Source organism: Poecilia latipinna, unplaced genomic scaffold (genome assembly GCF_001443285.1).
Source record: "Poecilia latipinna isolate Pla-1442-1.1 unplaced genomic scaffold, P_latipinna-1.0 Scaffold743, whole genome shotgun sequence".
Lineage (NCBI taxonomy): Eukaryota > Metazoa > Chordata > Actinopteri > Cyprinodontiformes > Poeciliidae > Poecilia > Poecilia latipinna.
In genome coordinates this window covers 23759-40891 of record NW_015113359.1, presented here as the reverse complement: position 1 = coordinate 40891, position 17133 = coordinate 23759, and the positions used below count along the sequence as shown (strand labels likewise).

General features: G+C 36.4%; 1 protein-coding gene across 1 annotated transcript; it reads right to left on the bottom strand.

Moving 5' to 3' along the window:
• Window positions 1-112: 112 nt before the first annotated feature.
• LOC106955532 (suppressor of tumorigenicity 7 protein-like) lies at window positions 113-13607 on the bottom strand. Its single transcript, XM_015045772.1, has 15 exons — window positions 13402-13607; window positions 12910-12992; window positions 11689-11848; window positions 11550-11604; window positions 11286-11401; window positions 11081-11159; window positions 10551-10639; window positions 10077-10177; window positions 9844-9958; window positions 9664-9736; window positions 9477-9579; window positions 3854-4004; window positions 3624-3716; window positions 3361-3500; window positions 113-1413 (listed from the first exon to the last, which is right to left on the bottom strand). Exons 1-15 carry the CDS (start codon window positions 13568-13570, stop codon window positions 1318-1320), a joined length of 1623 nt encoding a protein of 540 aa, XP_014901258.1. The 5' UTR covers window positions 13571-13607; the 3' UTR covers window positions 113-1317.
• Between the last annotated feature and the right edge of the window lie 3526 nt (window positions 13608-17133).

Genomic DNA, 17133 nt, shown 5'->3' with positions numbered 1-17133 from the left:
CTAAAGTGACATATTGAGGAGGAAGCATCATGTGGTAGAAGTTTTTTCATCAACAGTGATAGGGCAGCTGATTCCTCTTCAGTATATATATATAAAAAAAAACATCACACATGAGAGGGAAGAGACATTTATTGTAGGTTTTTTTGCTGTCAAACCCATTGGAAGGTAATTACAGTTGTGAACACATTCTCCTGTCCTCAGCATGCCTTGCTTTATTTCAGTAGTACAATATAGATATTTTGTCATCAACTTTTAAAAATCAGCTTGGAATGAAACTGTCATCGGTTACCATACATTTTATAAATTTGTGCACAGGGTTTACCTCGCCTCCCACTCAATGACCACTGGCGATAGGCCCCAGATCACCGCAACTCTGCACACACAAACTGGTGTAGCCAAAGGATGGACAATCACTTTGGAAAGGGCCTACGAAGGATTAGTAAAGCCATTGCAAAGTTTGTCAGTTCGTTAAACCCTTTAACAACAGAATAATTATTAGTTATGTTTATATTTTTAAGGAATCATTTGTAATCAAACTAGATGTGTTCAGTGGCATAGAATACTAACAAAGGCACTTTATTCCAATAATGGTTCTTATGGAAATGCTCTCAAAGTGAAGATTTGTCAGTATAATTTACAACTGGACAAATTAGTTCTGACAATGTGATAATTAAAATCTGAAAACAAGGTCAATGTTTTTAAGTGAGACTTAATTTAAAAGTCTTTGTGGATGAATAAGTCTTAGGTTTCACCTCTCAGTAATTTAAAGAGTTGTATTTTCAGGAATACATCTATTTTTACATCAGATACTGACTGCTTGACATGTACATTTTTAGTTTAAAAAGAATGGAAAGTGATAAATTATATGGCACATCTAAGAAGATGCATCATATGAGAAATTATATAGTTTCCTTTATGACTTTCTATGGACACAAACCTAATAGGAATTGGACATGCAGATCTTAATCATTTCATTTTAACAGTAGCTTTCTGATGAAAACTAAAAATGCCTGAATTTACTAATACAAACAACATGACAGGATAATTAGTTTAAGTGGCAGTCACCAAATCAGTTCTTGGAAAACCCCTATAAGCTGGAAACATGTTGGAGAGCATCTTAGAAGTGTTATTGCTGTGTTGATACAACCCTGGCCAATATAATCAGTAACAATGCAGCAAGTGGATAGTAATGCTGAAGACAGGAGAGCAAACACTTTTTGTCCAAGAATTTTGAGTGAGATTGGTGTTTATGTGTTTTCATTAAGTGTGTGTGTGTGTGTGTGTACACGTGAATGACTGAGTGAGACAGAGATGAGGTCAAATCCGAGTCAGCTGGTGCCAAAAACTGGACGGCATGAAGTTTTCCATTTTGTCTGCAAAGAAGCCCAGCGGTGCAAAGAGAGTGCTGAAGAACTGAAAGTAAAGGAAAAGTAACATCAAGCCTTAAATCATCGTGCCAAAAGGTTCTCAGATTTTATGTCGAGGTATACCAAAATATACTGGATATATTATGTGTAGATAATCAGGCAAAAACGGCTCTATTTGCAATGACACTAATGGTCAGATTTCAGAACAGATGAAGTGACAACCACATCTTAATCACCCATTTAAATGCATACTTCTTGTTCTGTACTTTTAAATAAATAACGCAACCTGAGTGTTCCTTAACTTTTTTGGTCCTCAAAGAAAAAAAGGCTGAATATGAACAGAGATAAGAAGACCTTTTTATCATGTTAGGCGGATCAAAGTCCGCCTCAAACCGGACCGGGACCGAGGCTTTAAGGCGGATCAGAGTCCGCCTCAAACCGGACCTGGACCGAGGCTTTTAGGCGGATCGGAGTCCGCCTCAAACCGGACCGGCACCGAGGCTTTTAGGCGGATCGGAGTCCGCAACAAACCCGACCGGGACCGAGGCTTTTAGGCGGATCGGAGTCCGTCTCAAACCGGACTGGGACCGAGGCTTTTATGTCTTTCCTAAGGTATTGTTTTGACTCATTCATGAATGTTTGAAGAATCCTTGAGTCTCCCGTGGCAACCATTTAGATGTTCCTAAACACCTGCTCACACAATGTGCCGCCTATTTCCACAGAACTCCACCTTGGAGCTTCAGACAGCAGCTGAGCCTCCACCACACAGAGCACCCCTCCCCAGCGCCTCCCCCACTGACTAGTGGCAGCAGTAATTAGCAAACACCTGGTGAAACTGTGCGTCTGCTGAGCTCCTGAGAACGCTTGCAAAAGGTATTATGGAAAAGCATTGTTGTGATGATGTGTTGAAGGTAGAGTGTTGGAATGCTCTTAAAGAGACAAAGGCTAATTTCAAGACTTTGGATACACCTATGGTGCAAAATCACATTTCTAATCAAGTTACATACATAGCAGTTGAAGATAACATATTTGCATGATTGTGCTAAAGAATGGAACTATGTGTCTGGAAAATACATAATAACCCCCTTTAATCCAAAATCCATTCTTACTTGTAAAGGGGTCTCTTTATATAAAAGCTGGTTTAGGAATAAAAATGAAAAAAGAGGAAAAAAAAAAAAACTGAGTCCGTAAAAGGCCCTGGAAAAGCCCTGGACATTTTCTAATACAAGTGCAGCGTCTTGAAGAGTTGCTGATGGATGTTGCATTCTTGATTAAGCTACGCAAGTTTGATTGATGCGTTTGACACATCCATAATTTAATTAAAACAGTACATCATCTTGTAAAGCCAATCCAATTTAATAATATGAAATAATTCAACTTATTATGCATGACAGATACCCATAAATAATAAAACCTGCAGACTGTAAATACAACTCTGCAGTCATAGCAGCAGCTTTACTAAAATCTGTTTCTCCTCAGAGGGCAGAGCTAACCTCTGAATTCCTCAGTTTAACGGTTTCATGCTTTCTAACAGAACATTACACAAACCAGGCACCCTGGGTGTTGAGTAAAACTCTGCCCTTGAGTTTTAACGAAACAAAGCAAAGAGCACAAGATGTTCTCTATGGCCTTGTTTCTGTGACGAAAGAAGGTCCAACGAGTCTATGTAGTCAGACGTAATAAACAAATCAACCATAAACTAAAGATTACCCCAGAGTACAGAGTGTGGTTAAAAGCAGTTAACATTTCTGTAAAAATAACTATAATAGGAATCCATTCACTCATGTATAGCCTTTAAAGGTTAGGCTGCCATGAAGCTTATGGTTCTGGCAGACATTGAAGACAGAAGCTGAAAGTGATGTATTTTCAACAAAAAGCCCATAAATTAGCAGAAGATAACTGACTAACTTCTAAATAACTAATTTAAAATATTTAAATTCACTATCAATAGATAGTTCATAATATGTCAGAATTATGCAGTGACAATACTTACTGCTTTGGCAAAAACACCCATGAGCTCAGGAAACTGATGTGTGAGCATGGCCAGCATGGCAGTGAAAGAGCAAAGGCCTGCTGTGAAGAGTATGAAGAAGGGAAGCTCTTTCTTTGGGTATACAGACACCTCATGAAAAGCTGGAACAAAAATAAAAGAAAAGACACCCAGAACATTGTTATAAAGGGAAGATAATTGTTTTAAATTGCTCAAAAAGGGAGGATAAACCCTTCTAGAGCAGGTTGAAGCTGCTGAAAACATACAGGGGAGCAGTTCTCTATCTGCTGTTTCTGTGCATCCTGGGTAGGGGTAAAATAGGTGACCCTTTTCCAAGGGGTATGGAATTATCCGGAAGGCTGAAATGACAGACACTGGTTATAACAAAGATTTATCCAAGACATTAAGAAACTATGAAAAAAATGTGACATAAAAAAAGGACATATTTGATAGAATTAGATCGTGGTAAAGCAAGAATACAAACAGTGATACATACTGCCTTCCCAGGTGCAGTGTAGCAGGTTTAAGGCTCCTTCTGCTCTCTTCCAGTGTTGCAGGTGGAAGAAAGCGTATGCTACTGCCTCACTGTCCCCCCTCTTTAAGATGTGCTCTGGAGGCAGAATCAGGCTCTTCATCTCTAACAAGTACTATAAATGGGGAAATAAAAAATGATGATAATGTTAAATGTTTGTCTTGCATGGCCTCCAATTCGTTTTGGGGTCTCATCACAAGTCAGAGTCATATAACGCTTTGCAAAAAACATTCCCACATTTTGTCTAAAGCACCAATGTACCTTATTGGTATTTTAGGAGATAGACCAATAAAAAGTAGTGTCCAAATGTAAAGTGGAACGAAAATTATACATAATTTTCAGAAGTTTTACAAGTAAGGAGCTGAAAAGTGTGGCATATATTTGTATTTGGCCTTTTGTTTTGAGTCTTTCTGGGGAATATCTTTACTATCTTTTTACAAATTAAGACTTAAAACGTTGTAAGTTTTTTTTTTTTTTTACCCTTATAAGTCTGTTTACTAAATCCATCATCTCACTAATTCTAACCATTTTCACAGAGAAAAAAGTATTCCTACATCATGTTGCCACAATCACTATAGATAAAACAAAGACATATGTTTCAAGAAAATGAAAACAAAATTGACATAAAAAGGCAGGAGAAAAATAAAGCAGATGGAAACATTACCTATGTTTTTATGTGAACACAAGAAGTGCATATTTAAACCCAATTGTAAATTAAAGTCGTACAATCTTGTTTTATTTGATGTCGAGTAGTATTGTATCTATTTAAAAAACTTAAAAATTTGAAAATCTTAAATACTTTTAATGCAGTTTCAATAGTTTACTTTTATTGCACTAATAGTTTCTCAGTATTTGACAGAGTCAAATTGTGCAACTCGTCCTGCTAAACTCCCTGCAGACTGAAAATATATTTTCATCAAGTGAGGTATTGGTGAGGTATTTTTGAGAGCGTTGTTTTGCAATTGCACGGAGGGGGAGAGGCTAGGGTGTTCCCAAGCTTTCTGTTGCTATTGTTACAGTTCATTTTATGAATGTCTAACATGCCCAGATCAGCCTTGTATTCTTTACCAACTATAAGTTTGTTCAGTGAATTAGTTTTGACCACCGAGTTGACAACAGCTGACTAAACAGGCAGTCTCCCTGAAATAACAGATAACAAGCTTCTTGAAATACAAGTAAAGGTGTTTTAATGCTTTTCTGGCATATATATTAGTTAAATTATGCAATGTTAAGGAAGTCACTATGAGCTGCACGATGATGAACCTGCCACTCTATAATTTACCTCTGTGGTGCCAAGTGTAGCAAGGAAGGGAGTCTGCAGAACAAAACCCCTGTGCAAGGCCGGGGGCCCCCTGGGCTGGATTCCCAGGCGGCCAGCATCACAGAGCTCTGGATCTCAGACTGACACTTTGGGAAGGTTGGCCCAGAGTTAATCCTGTCTAATCCCCTCCATGGTCAGAGGCTCAGCCAACCAGCCTGACCACACTGCTTCACCCCTCGCCCCCTGGATCGCAGCCTGTCCAGCCTGACCAAGCTCATCCTCCTCTTTCTACAACTTCTCTTTTCATTTCTCTCAGTTTGACAGTCACACAAGGTATACAACCTCTCATGTTCTCTATGTTGTTTTAGTCTTTCACATGGATTTTGAAAGAATCAATAAGAATGTGTAGCATGCACATAAGACAGTTTTCAAACATTGCTATGATGAAAACTCTTTTTTTTGTCGTCTTCATTAAAGCACCGGAAACAAATATGCCCTCCCTCTATTCTACATCTGTTTTGTGTTTCAATGGCAAAAAAAACAAACAAAAAAAAACAAAAAAAAACATAGCTTTAAGTAAAAATGTTCCAGCATTGCCTAGCATTTGACATGGCAAGCATACACAATTTGAATTACAGCAAAGCCAGACTGCCAAAAAACTATTTGGACTTGCCAAAATATTCCATGACATCAGCATAGCAACTATGCTGATGTCATAAATATCATACATGCCATAAAATGCCATAAATATCATGCATACAATCTGGGGAAAAAAATTACCCAAGTACCAAAATGTCACAACAATGTCCCATTTATGACATGACCTCATCCTATGTGAATCTTATGCAGGCATTCAGTCTGCACTGACTGTGCATGTTTCTCTGCATGCTGAACTCTTGAACAGATGTCAACCTGGTCTACATTTTGATTCAATCAACCGATTGAACCTTTTTCCTAAATAATTAGTTGATCATTAAATATGAAAAAACTAAATCAACAAAAATAATCCTTTAAAAAGAAGCATACTCCTGACAGTACTGCAGTTTCTATGCCAGAATACAAGAACTATACCTAGTTCTTGTTCTTGTTCTTGTAGAGGTCCTACAATACAAAAGGTGAGTTATTTGTGTGTGTTTGTAAGTAAGATTGGGTGAATCTGGCTTAAATTTAAAGCGCTTTGATCAACACAAACAGAAAAGTGTTGCCTTTGCCTATATTAACTCCATATGTCATTTACAAACATAATACACATACTTAAAATATGAGAGATCCCATAACAGCCATTTAATTTTCTGAAACTTTGACCCAAATAGCACATTTTTTTTAATTCCCCAACAAACATGGTAAGACAGGAAATTGTGTTAAGGCTGCTTTTGAAATCTCTTCAATGTGAAAAGTTGTCTTTTATAAAAATCTTTCATCAGAAATGTAGGCTGCATTTATCCATTGACAAAAGGTCAAAAAGCATGAAGAAAACTCCATTTTTAAAAAATCAAACAAAGGTCTATTTTGCATATTTGTGTCCTAAATGACCACTACAAGATACATTTTGAAACCCACAGACATAAACAAACCCTTTAGAGGAAGGAAGGAGGTCAGCAAATGAAAAATCTTTCTGTAACATAATCTACTTGAAAAAGTGAAATAGGATTTTTTTTCCCAGCTTTACTTCTGTCTTTACCCATACTGAAGTGCTGTTGATAACAAGCGGAGAGTATACAGCAGACACGCAGACCTGCCTCTTCTGTGTTTTAAGATTAACCATTTAGAGAGCCGCTCAGCTGTTCTTCCTCACATGCCATGGCTTTAGACTTGGTGACACCTTAGTCACACACCCCACCACCACCACCCTGTTCTGAGGTCTGGCTCTTTAGTCCCAGCCGCCTCTTTGATGAAGGGATTGAGTTTCATGTGTTCTCCTTTTATCCTGGGGCACTCATAAGCCCAGAACATAACCCATAAGCCTCCGTCTGATTTTCTTCTGTGGCTCTTTTTGCCTCTGACATACAAGCAACAATGACATCAGCTTTGTAGTTGCTGTATGATTGATGGGCATGCATTTTTGAAACTTGAAATGAAAAAAAATAAATAAAAAATAAAACTCAACATACAGCTTTAGCCAATTTTACAACAGGAAGGGAAAATACCAGAAACCTTGCAGCATTTGGGTAAATCCGAAACTACATAGCAATATCTATAGCTGCTCCATTTTTGCTGTCAAAATCAAACTTCATGCATCTTTGTTTCAAACTAACTTAATGCTGTTTCTGTGTCTCCATTTACAAACTGAATAGCCTATTTTGGTGGCAACATGAAAAGTCCATATTTCAAGCTCTGACAAGCAATCTAGATCAGAGAACATTGACCAAAATATGGTGTGATGAAAAACTGCTGTTGAAGTAAACTAGCAAAGAAAAAAAAAAATGGAATTGGATCACCCTGCAAGCTTAAAAATGAATGTGGATTGCCAAACGGGGTTGTAAATGTAAATATAAAGCAGATCAAGGTAGCAGGGACATGTAGTTGGCTCTGCAACCATTTACAAAACTGTCGAATTTCCGAAATACCAGTTCATACATTGGCTAAATGGAATCAGCAGACAGATGGAAAAAAGAAATGAAGATTAATAGAAGACGACAAGAAGAGGAGGAGAACAAAATAGAAACAGGCAAAGGAGAACTTGAGGCAAGATAGAAAACCTGAGAAGGAAAAGGGAAAGCAGCTGTGTGCGAGGACAATAGCATTTAGCCAGACACTGAATTGTATGTGGATAAAGATTACGTGTGTGGACTTTTTACTGGCTTTGACAAGCCTGAACAAGCTCAAATAATAAAGCTTTGAATAATATTCTCCTCACACTCATCATATATAAACCACCTTACCCTTAATGAATTTATTCATTTAAAAACATCTAGTTAGGTCACCAAGTTGATTCTAACCACCAGACGTGTCAACAGTCACAACTACAGATGAGCTCTTGGCCAATTTTCTAATATTTTAGGATAATCTTTAAGGTCAATGTCAGTTTCTTTTTAAGAAATATAATCCAAAAAGATGTAATAAAATTAAAAACATTTGTTTCTAGTAATCCTACCATTAGTTGTAATTTATTATAGTAGTTGTATAGACTATGCTATACCTTATCAATGAGAACGCAATTATTTAAAAAGGTAAGATTGATATGGTGCTTATTAAAAATTAGCATCATTAGGTTTACTAAAACAGCTGTCTTAATGTTCCAGGTCTCTTTAGAAAGGCTGTAAACTCATTTATTTTGTCTCATTGTAAAATCATAAGCACCGTTTGACACCTGGTTACATAAATTCACACTTGTAAATCAGTATGTTTATTACTGATGTGTAATTTATTAAATTTATTTACATTTTGGCATGAGTTTTTCCAAGACTCATTGATTTTTAAATCCATTTCAAATTAGTTTTCTAGATGTGACTAATGTGTGATTAGAGTGTTTTGGATCAGAAACTGAGAGGAGACTACATGTCAGACAGAATAGTTGCAAGGCATCTTTTGTAGCTCAAGAGATGAGAACATTTCTACAAAGGGCAGAGTTACAGGTGCACTCATCCATCAGACGTTGCAGACAGCTCAAAACAACAACCTGCCCCCACTTTTCAGTGTTTGCATTTTCATACCATACACTGTTATATGAGAGGGAGGGAGCCCTGAGCATGTAGGACAATTCTGGGTCAAAAAGTAAATGTTGAACACTCTAATATATCATGATGAAGAGTGTGCTCAGTTTTGGATGAAGATGGGGTAAGGGAAGATAAGGTGATAAGAAAGCAAAATGAGGGTATGTGTTGAGAGGAGAGATGGTGATTCCCACAATCTCTCCTCATCTTCTTATGATATGTTTTAAACGGAACACTTAAAAAAAGAAAACCATGTATAGTTTCAAATCACTGTTAAGCAAGCATGAAATAATAAAAAAAGAAGAACAGATATATCAAAGAGTTCAACAAGGCTAGTCTGAACTGAGAATATGCTGAGATTTTAGGTACAATGACTCACACTGACATCTGCTGGTGAGTCAGCAGTATGTCAACACTTTTATCTGCAAACACAGTGTTCTCGATTGCTTCACTTATTGTTCCATCTGATGATTAAAAAAAATAAACATTATTATTGAAAATTTTTCAGGTATTTCAAATTATAAAACTGTCAGGGGGTACTTCTTTTTATTTAGGGTTTATGAGTAGGATGAGTTACTAAAATATTAAATCCAGCCCATTATTTTATAGTTAAATATCACATATTACATTGATGTAAAGCTTTCATGAGGTCCAGCTTATACTTATTACTGACCTTTGGCACGTGTGGATTGAACTCAACAGCTCTGTGTATCGCCTCCACAGCATTCATCTCTGCTGTGCTCAGCCCTCGTCTAGATGCTGCTTCTGGAGAAAACCTGAAAAAAAGTCACAGACAGTGGGTTTAAATCACATGATTTACAAGATTAGCAACTACTTAGTTAAGACAAATAGGAACATACTTATCTGAAACTGCCCGTGCTTTCAGCAGTGCAGATGTGTAGCAGATAGTGGCAGATTTTGGCAAACTAATATCTAAAATAAAAGCAGAAATAGTTTTGTGGATGTTGTTCAATTAGTGCGGCATCAGAGCTACTTTCTACGACTAGTTGCAAAATATTCAACATTCTGTTTAGTCTTACCATCATATTTTGCGAGGACTGCTTGGACATCAGCGTATGCCTGAAGCTCCAATAGTGCCTCCAAGAGATTTTCGTGTATATTTAGCATTCCCAACAATGGGAACTCTTTCATTAACTGAAATTAGATTTTAAATCACATTAGCACTACATATTCTGAAATTTATTTTGTGTGTGTGCGCGTGTGTGTATGTATGTGTGTATATATATATATGTTTTTTTTGAGAGAAACTCACATCTCTCATCATTTTTACTGCTTCTTTAATCCGGCCCAGTTTGCGTGCACACATCGCCAGTCTGCGTTTAATGTAAACCAGTAGATTGATATCTTTCCCAGCTGTAGGTCGTAAAGAAGACATATGCAGTATTAAAGAAGTGTTAAAAATGCGGAACATAAATAGGATTAAAATATGCATTAAACAGAATGAATATAGAAGAAGCTGCTAATTAGCAGAGGTCAAAGCTACAGCAAAACATAATTGCACAGTTCTTTACAGAAATAATGAACCAACTGCAGACTGAAGTCAATACTTTACACATTTGAGATCTGGTGTTGTAAAAGAGCATGCAGAATTTTACATTGCACTTAACTACATCCATTACCATAGACAATTAGTTTGCTGAGTATATTCACCAACTTTGGGGACTTGCATTTTAATTGATCAGCTTTTGGATTTCAGGAATCACTGTTCAGTCGCGCCCATCCTTACCAAAACTCAGTGCTTTTCTAAAGAGGCGTTCAGCTTCTGTGATGGTTGTGGCTTCCTCTTCTGCTAGAAGCACATATGCAGCAGCACATCTGCACATGCAAACATGCACAAAAATGAACAAAAAACACCCAAAATATCTCTTTTGAATTTGACAACTAGAAACTACTGTTTTTTTGCAAATGTACCCAATGTAAAATGGCATAATTTATAAGAAGGGGGGGAAAAAAAACATATATTCAAGACGATTCATCAGGTATTCAAACAAACACGTATGACACATCTGTGTGTCTTACGTGTTTGTTTGAATACCTGATGAATCGTCTTGAATGTATATACCTATTATTAGTGATAGGTTATCACCAATCAAGTGATTACAATGTACACATTTTCTCTTCAATAGCTTTGACAGGTGATTCACAGGTCAAATACTAATGTAAATCCCTAAAAACTATGGATTTATGTTGTGATTTTTGAAGTTTCAGTAGCATGATCTGGGACATGATTGGCAGCTGTGTACAAGTAGAACTTACTCATGGTTCATTTCTATGGCCTGGTAAGCAGCTCTGATCCTGGCCTGAGGATTTCTCTCTCTCCATGCCTTCTGCATCACTATGGAGATATAACGAGCTAAGGTTTATTCACATGACCTGTAAGACCTGCTTTAGAATTATTATTCTTTATAATTTGAGCAGAGAGCGTTATTTAACAGTGAGTTGGAAGTAACATCTAACAAACCTGCATCCTCTGGCCTTAACTGTTGAGTATCTCCAGTGAAAAAGGTCTGATGATCTTGAGCAGAAAGGTTCATATCATAGTAGGTTAAAGGTTCCTTCCCTGTCACCCAAGTGTACCTGTAGTACATACATATTTCACCAGAAACTTACTAAAATAAGTACAATCTCTCACTCATAAATAATATATTTAATAAAGTGTGGTTTCGGCCATGAATTATAATTTTTAGATGATCTTCAAACAGCAGCTAGTTATTGTCATACATACCTGTTGTATTCTGCTCCTCTGAAAAGGTTTAAAGGATTCCTCCAGACCTTGCAATCTATCAAAAGCAGGACAACTTGTCAGCACATGCAGTATTAAGACTCCTACTGCTTTTAAATACACCAAGCTCAAATATACTTACCAGAAACACTGGGTCTGGAATCTGCCGCTCCATTAACTGATGAGAAGAGACCAGTTGACGAGCTGCTCTCCACCCCACCCAGCAGAGGACGCAGGTGGCTCACAGACACTTGCTCGATAAATGACGTGCCATATTTGCGAAAATACCACCACTCAAAAATCTGTTCCAAATAATAAAAAAAAACAACATTGAAGAGAAACAAATAAAAAGCAATACTTATTATATTTGTATGCCATTATAAACTCTAACATTAGAGAGAATGCCAATAATTCTAAAACTTAATGCAAAACAATCAATAAAAATACTCATGTTTAAATAAATTCAAAAAGCACAAATAGAAGGTGGTAGATGAGGGGTTAAAGAGAAATAGCAATGCACCAAAATATGTGAAAAGAAATTGAACATTTGTGAGTCGTTATGTTGATCCGAAAACAAAACTTTTTCCCCAAACTTTTGGCTTTTCTTAAATAGAGCAATACAATTAGAAAATGTTTTAAAAAAGAATATTGACAAGTGTTTAAAGAGTTAAATTCAGACAGAATAAAAATACTTTTACAATTGTTTTGACTAACTGAAACTAACCTAGAACTTTCATTAAGGGATCGTATTTTGAAATTGGAATTCCATTACAGACATGCATCCACAGTAGTTATTAGAAGTCTTGGTTAAGTTAAAAAAAATAAATAAATAAATCATACAAATTTAAGTGTGGTTCTGTAGATGTGCAGACACTCCTATAACTGGATATTTGGCTTAGTTCATAATTAACCATCACATTCAACACCTGTTGGAGTGCATAAATTTACCACCATTTAAAGTGCTTATGATCAACCCTAAATAAAGTTGACCTGCTCGTTTTAGCTTTTCTTGATATTTTCTTAAGTTGCATTTTAAAGTCAAAGTCAAGGTCCACTGACAGCTCCCAAAGCACCATATGGGTCAATTTGCCAAAAGTGTCATTGATAAGATATGCACAAAATTATTTACAAGCCATTAGCACTTTCCACCTGACAAAGGAAGGTGGGAAGACAGTGTGTTCCAGAAAAAAAAAAAAAAAAAAAGTCTTAATCTCTTTAACAGGGTTGTTTCAACTTTTTATAACCACTAAAGATGTGCAGAACAAAAGCCCTTAGGATGGCGATGGTGTATCCTTCAGTGAGTGAAAAGTTAGTACCGAGATAGCATAAATAAAAATCTTTAATAATCGAGTTGGAAACTTACAAGAATAAGTCCAGAGATAAGGGAAGAGGTTCCAGTGAGAGCCACGTAGAATTTAGGAGTGAGAGTGCTCAGAAACACTGAGGCTGAAACACAAACATGAAGTAGAGCAGTCACATTTGTGCAACCTAAACCACATAAATGTCCTGTTCCGTGCCGTTTCTCAATATGACAATAAGTGAAAGTTCAAACATAACTACTTTTTTGCATTTATGTGACAATAAAATATCCGCTGTCGCATTTGACGCTATTTAGCTAATTTAACCGACTAATGTAAAGAGCATAATTCTAAAATAATAAAATATTCATTAAGAACGGTAAAAATGTTAAATATCACATGATATAATGTCACTAAACAGACAAATTCCGCACAAAAGACCATCTTTGTTCGTGTACTCACCACACAAACAACGAGCTGTCAAAATAACGGCTGCTGAGATAAAAGCTACAAACCCGAAGGCTAACAGCAGCTAGCATCAAACTGCAATAATTTACCTGAAGTAAGAGTTTCCTGCAGTTTCAGCGGACTCCACACGACATATACCATAATCAGCACCATGCCGAACCAAACGAAGCATACGTAAGTCCATGACCAGGAGAGCCAAGACTTCAATTTCTCTAAAAATCCGAGAGATGGGGGATTACTGCCAATGGTGTCCTCCATGTTTCTCCGGATGTCTGTAAACAGTGGCGTCACGTGACCATCGGAGTCAAACTGCTTTTATTTTGTAGCTGCAAAATCAATTTCCGGAAATAAAATAAAATTCTGTAAACACTTTCAAGTCAATGCCTCTTGTTGTGTGACGAATTTAATTTAACAAGTTAAAGGGCCATCCAGAAGTTTTGATACATCATGATGGTCATGAATGTTATACTCATTTTGGGAGTTAGAATGATTATAGAACAACCAAATTAAATTTTAAAAATTTGTCACAGAAGTTGGAAATTACTGTTGATTTTCTTTAAACAAGAAATTTGTCATAATTAAATAACCCCTCTAATATCTGGATAAACTTTGCAGAGGAATCAATGATTCTGTAGCCATCAACACAATTCTGGAATAATTCTGGATTGATATTTTACCAAGCCAGAATTAGGGCAAAATCTGAATGTTTTTTCTGTAATTTACTGATAAACAGTGAACCAAATATTTATGAGTTTGAATGTATAATTTTACCCTAAGGGAAAACCAGCTGCAATGTCTAATTGTCCTCACAATTCTTTTTTTTTTCAGTTCATTAACATTGCTTATTGTATAATTAACCCAAAAAAGAGGATTATTTTTTTGATTAAATGATTAAAATACTAAAAAAATAAAAATAAACTAGAAATATCATCACAACTATGGTTGGTTTCACAGATGGCAGTTACATAATTAGCCTAGTGTTTTTAGGCAACTTTTGAACAACATGAAGCAAAATAACATGTAACTAAAACAGTACCTTCTTTTAAACAACCATATACTATCTTTGGTAAAGCGTGAATAACATATTTATAGAAATATATTTACATAATACATTAAACAGAGGAAAGAGTTTATTTCTATTTTAAAGAAGAGTCTAATTTAAAATCAGCTACTTTTTATAATAAGAACTGGCATACAAAGTATATTAACATTAAGTCTGATTTGTAATTCAACCTTATATCAATGCAATATTTAATCGTTACACTTTAGTGACTGTTTGAAAGCCAGAAGTTTTAAGAGTAATTCTCAAATCTGACATTTGCTGGACTGCAGCCCCTAATATTTGTTAACAACAGTTGTTCATTATGACTTGCAATGCAACTAAAGTCCACAAAGGGGAGCAATTGGACTATGAAGCCGTTAAACTAGAGCGTCTTCAACTGTCTGCAGGGGGAGACAATTCAGTGTTGAATCAATGTTGCTTGTATGCAAGTACTTTAGAAAATAATCTCTGCAAAAGTGAAAGTTGATTTGTTAATTTCCTAAAATATCTAGAATACAATTTATAAGTTAGTCACAAAAAAGTTTACTGGAAACATAATCTTCATGGATTCATCTTTATTATATGTCTGAAGCAGCTGTATCTTCTAGTTCTAGAATTTACATAATCAAACATGCGTACACTCTTCAGACAAATTGCTACTCTCATTTAGAGATGTGTTTGTTAATATTGCATAATAGCAGTTCTCAACTTAAAGGTAGATTGATAGTTATACTCACATCACTGAAACATTCAGGAATAAATGTGATTTGTAGGAGTGCATTCTAGTTGGAGGTTACAGTCAGTGAATGACAGAGAACCAGATTTGGTCCTGCTCACTCGTGCCCTTGGGTGTTTTCTGCCTGATGCTGATGGACAAGAACATGTGGGGTTAAAGGCCTGTCATATAAATCAGGTACAATCACTTTAGAGGTGAAAACATGCATGATGCTACTGACAGGGAAGGAATAGTGGGGCAGGGAAAAAAAAGACGATTCGGAGAGGAAAGGAAAAGGGAGCAAGACAGGTCTGCAAAAGTTATAGCTTGCAATGTCTCGGTGAGAGTATTTTTATGTGAAATCATATTCCTAAATGACTTCTGCTTTGTAACCCAGCCCAGAAATGTAGCTTCAAATTGCATTATATTTTCAGATTTGCACTGCATCACTCATATTGATAAATATCAACACAGGTCCATTACCAGCAGCATTGAGATGAATGCACATTGAGTTACAAAATTCCTCCCTGTAATTTGATCATACTGTACATAACCCTTGAAAAATGTTTATCCATAACCCTTTGTCAAATAGGCTTTCGGTTAGCTATTAAATAAATGAAACTGCAAAAGTAATGCACAGTTAACATTGTTATGAACCTGCATACAAGAGACCCTGTGCACGGTCAGCTAGTGTCCAGCCATGCAGAAGCAATATCCCTCATCATTCTGCACTCACCTGTATACTTAAGGTTCATTTACAATTTCACATCTGGTATCCATCCAGCCATTCTGGACTTCATGTTCTGTTTATGTAGTTTCTTTCTCTTCACTCTCAAAGCTTTTAGGAGTCCTCTAATCATTCATAATTAAACAGGGTTTTCACTTAAATGCACTGCATTTCTTTCTCTCATTATAACTTGAGAGGATGTTTTTTTTCTCCAAGACTTGAAAATACCTGCTTTTCTCTGAATAAGACTTCCCACAAAAATATGTGTTTATGCAGATAGTGCTTATTTTTCTAGCCGAGTTTAAGCAAAAATGTATTTTAAAGTATTTAGGAATACTGACAATGCTTCACATTAGGTCTGCTAAATATCAGTGAAGCATTTTAATGTAACCTAAACAGAAATGTGGATACAATGTGGTCTTAATGACTTGTAAAGTTCAGTTTGAGTTATCTGGTGCACTGAACAAGTGCATGATTTTTGACTGGCCGTTTGTCAACTGTGCATTTGGTGGTCTCTGCTGATGGAAAAAGTCAAACTTTATGAAACTGCTCCCTGTCTCCCACACTACTTTCTTTCTCTGCGTTTATATTACTTGTCTCCATTAAGGGACTCTCCCTCCACAAGTCATTTCTCTCAAAACACTTCATTTTCAGAAAAGGCGTGTTCTTTTTTTTGCATGCTGTTTGACCACATCAGAAGGCAAGCATGCCGCAGAAAAATGACTTCCTTCTTGACAGACTCAGAGGCCAATAAGTAGCATTTCAGCATTTTTCTTAATAAATCTATGAGAATAAACAGATACCCAGCACTAAAACACGAACTTAAAAACTTGGCTTAGGTATTATATAGAACGTCTTCTGCTTTGCTAAAGCATAAAGACTTTTTAACACATTTTGTGAAAATTGTAATATATTTCAAACAAGACACTATGGCAGACACTAAACACTGCACATCATCAGAAACACATTCTCCTGAACTTTCGACTTTTGCAGTATCCTGCTGTGAGAATGCTTCTCACCAACAGCCCCTGGAAGGCTTATAAGGTAGGAAGGTCAAACGAATGCAGCAAAATGTAGGGAAATCCTGCAGGATAAGTAGTTTCCATCCTAAACTGAACTACGGCTGTAGAGAACATTTGTTTTCCAGCAAGACAACGACCCGAAGCATCCCGCAGACAACAACTAGTGGCCTATAGTCGGACCCCAGGCCTCAATTCAACAGAAAATTTGCGAATGTCTTGAACAGGGCTGTCCATAGCTGATCCCCAGGGAGCCCAACATCAGAAATCAATTTTCACTTTGGTATTAAATGAGGGTTTTAAGGATTTTTTTTTCCT

What these genes read in the sequence shown, in the direction of transcription:
- LOC106955532 (XM_015045772.1), bottom strand. Translation starts at nt 13,570, where the DNA reads ATGGAGGACACCATTGGCAGTAATCCCCCATCTCTCGGATTTTTAGAG. An exon ending in GTTAAGGCCAGAGGATGCAG is followed by an intron (nt 11,160 to 11,285) that starts GTTTGTTAGATG and finishes ATATCTCCATAG; the next exon opens with TGATGCAGAAGGCATGGAGA. An exon ending in ACACTGCACCTGGGAAGGCA is followed by an intron (nt 3,717 to 3,853) that starts GTATGTATCACT and finishes CTGTCATTTCAG; the next exon opens with CCTTCCGGATAATTCCATAC.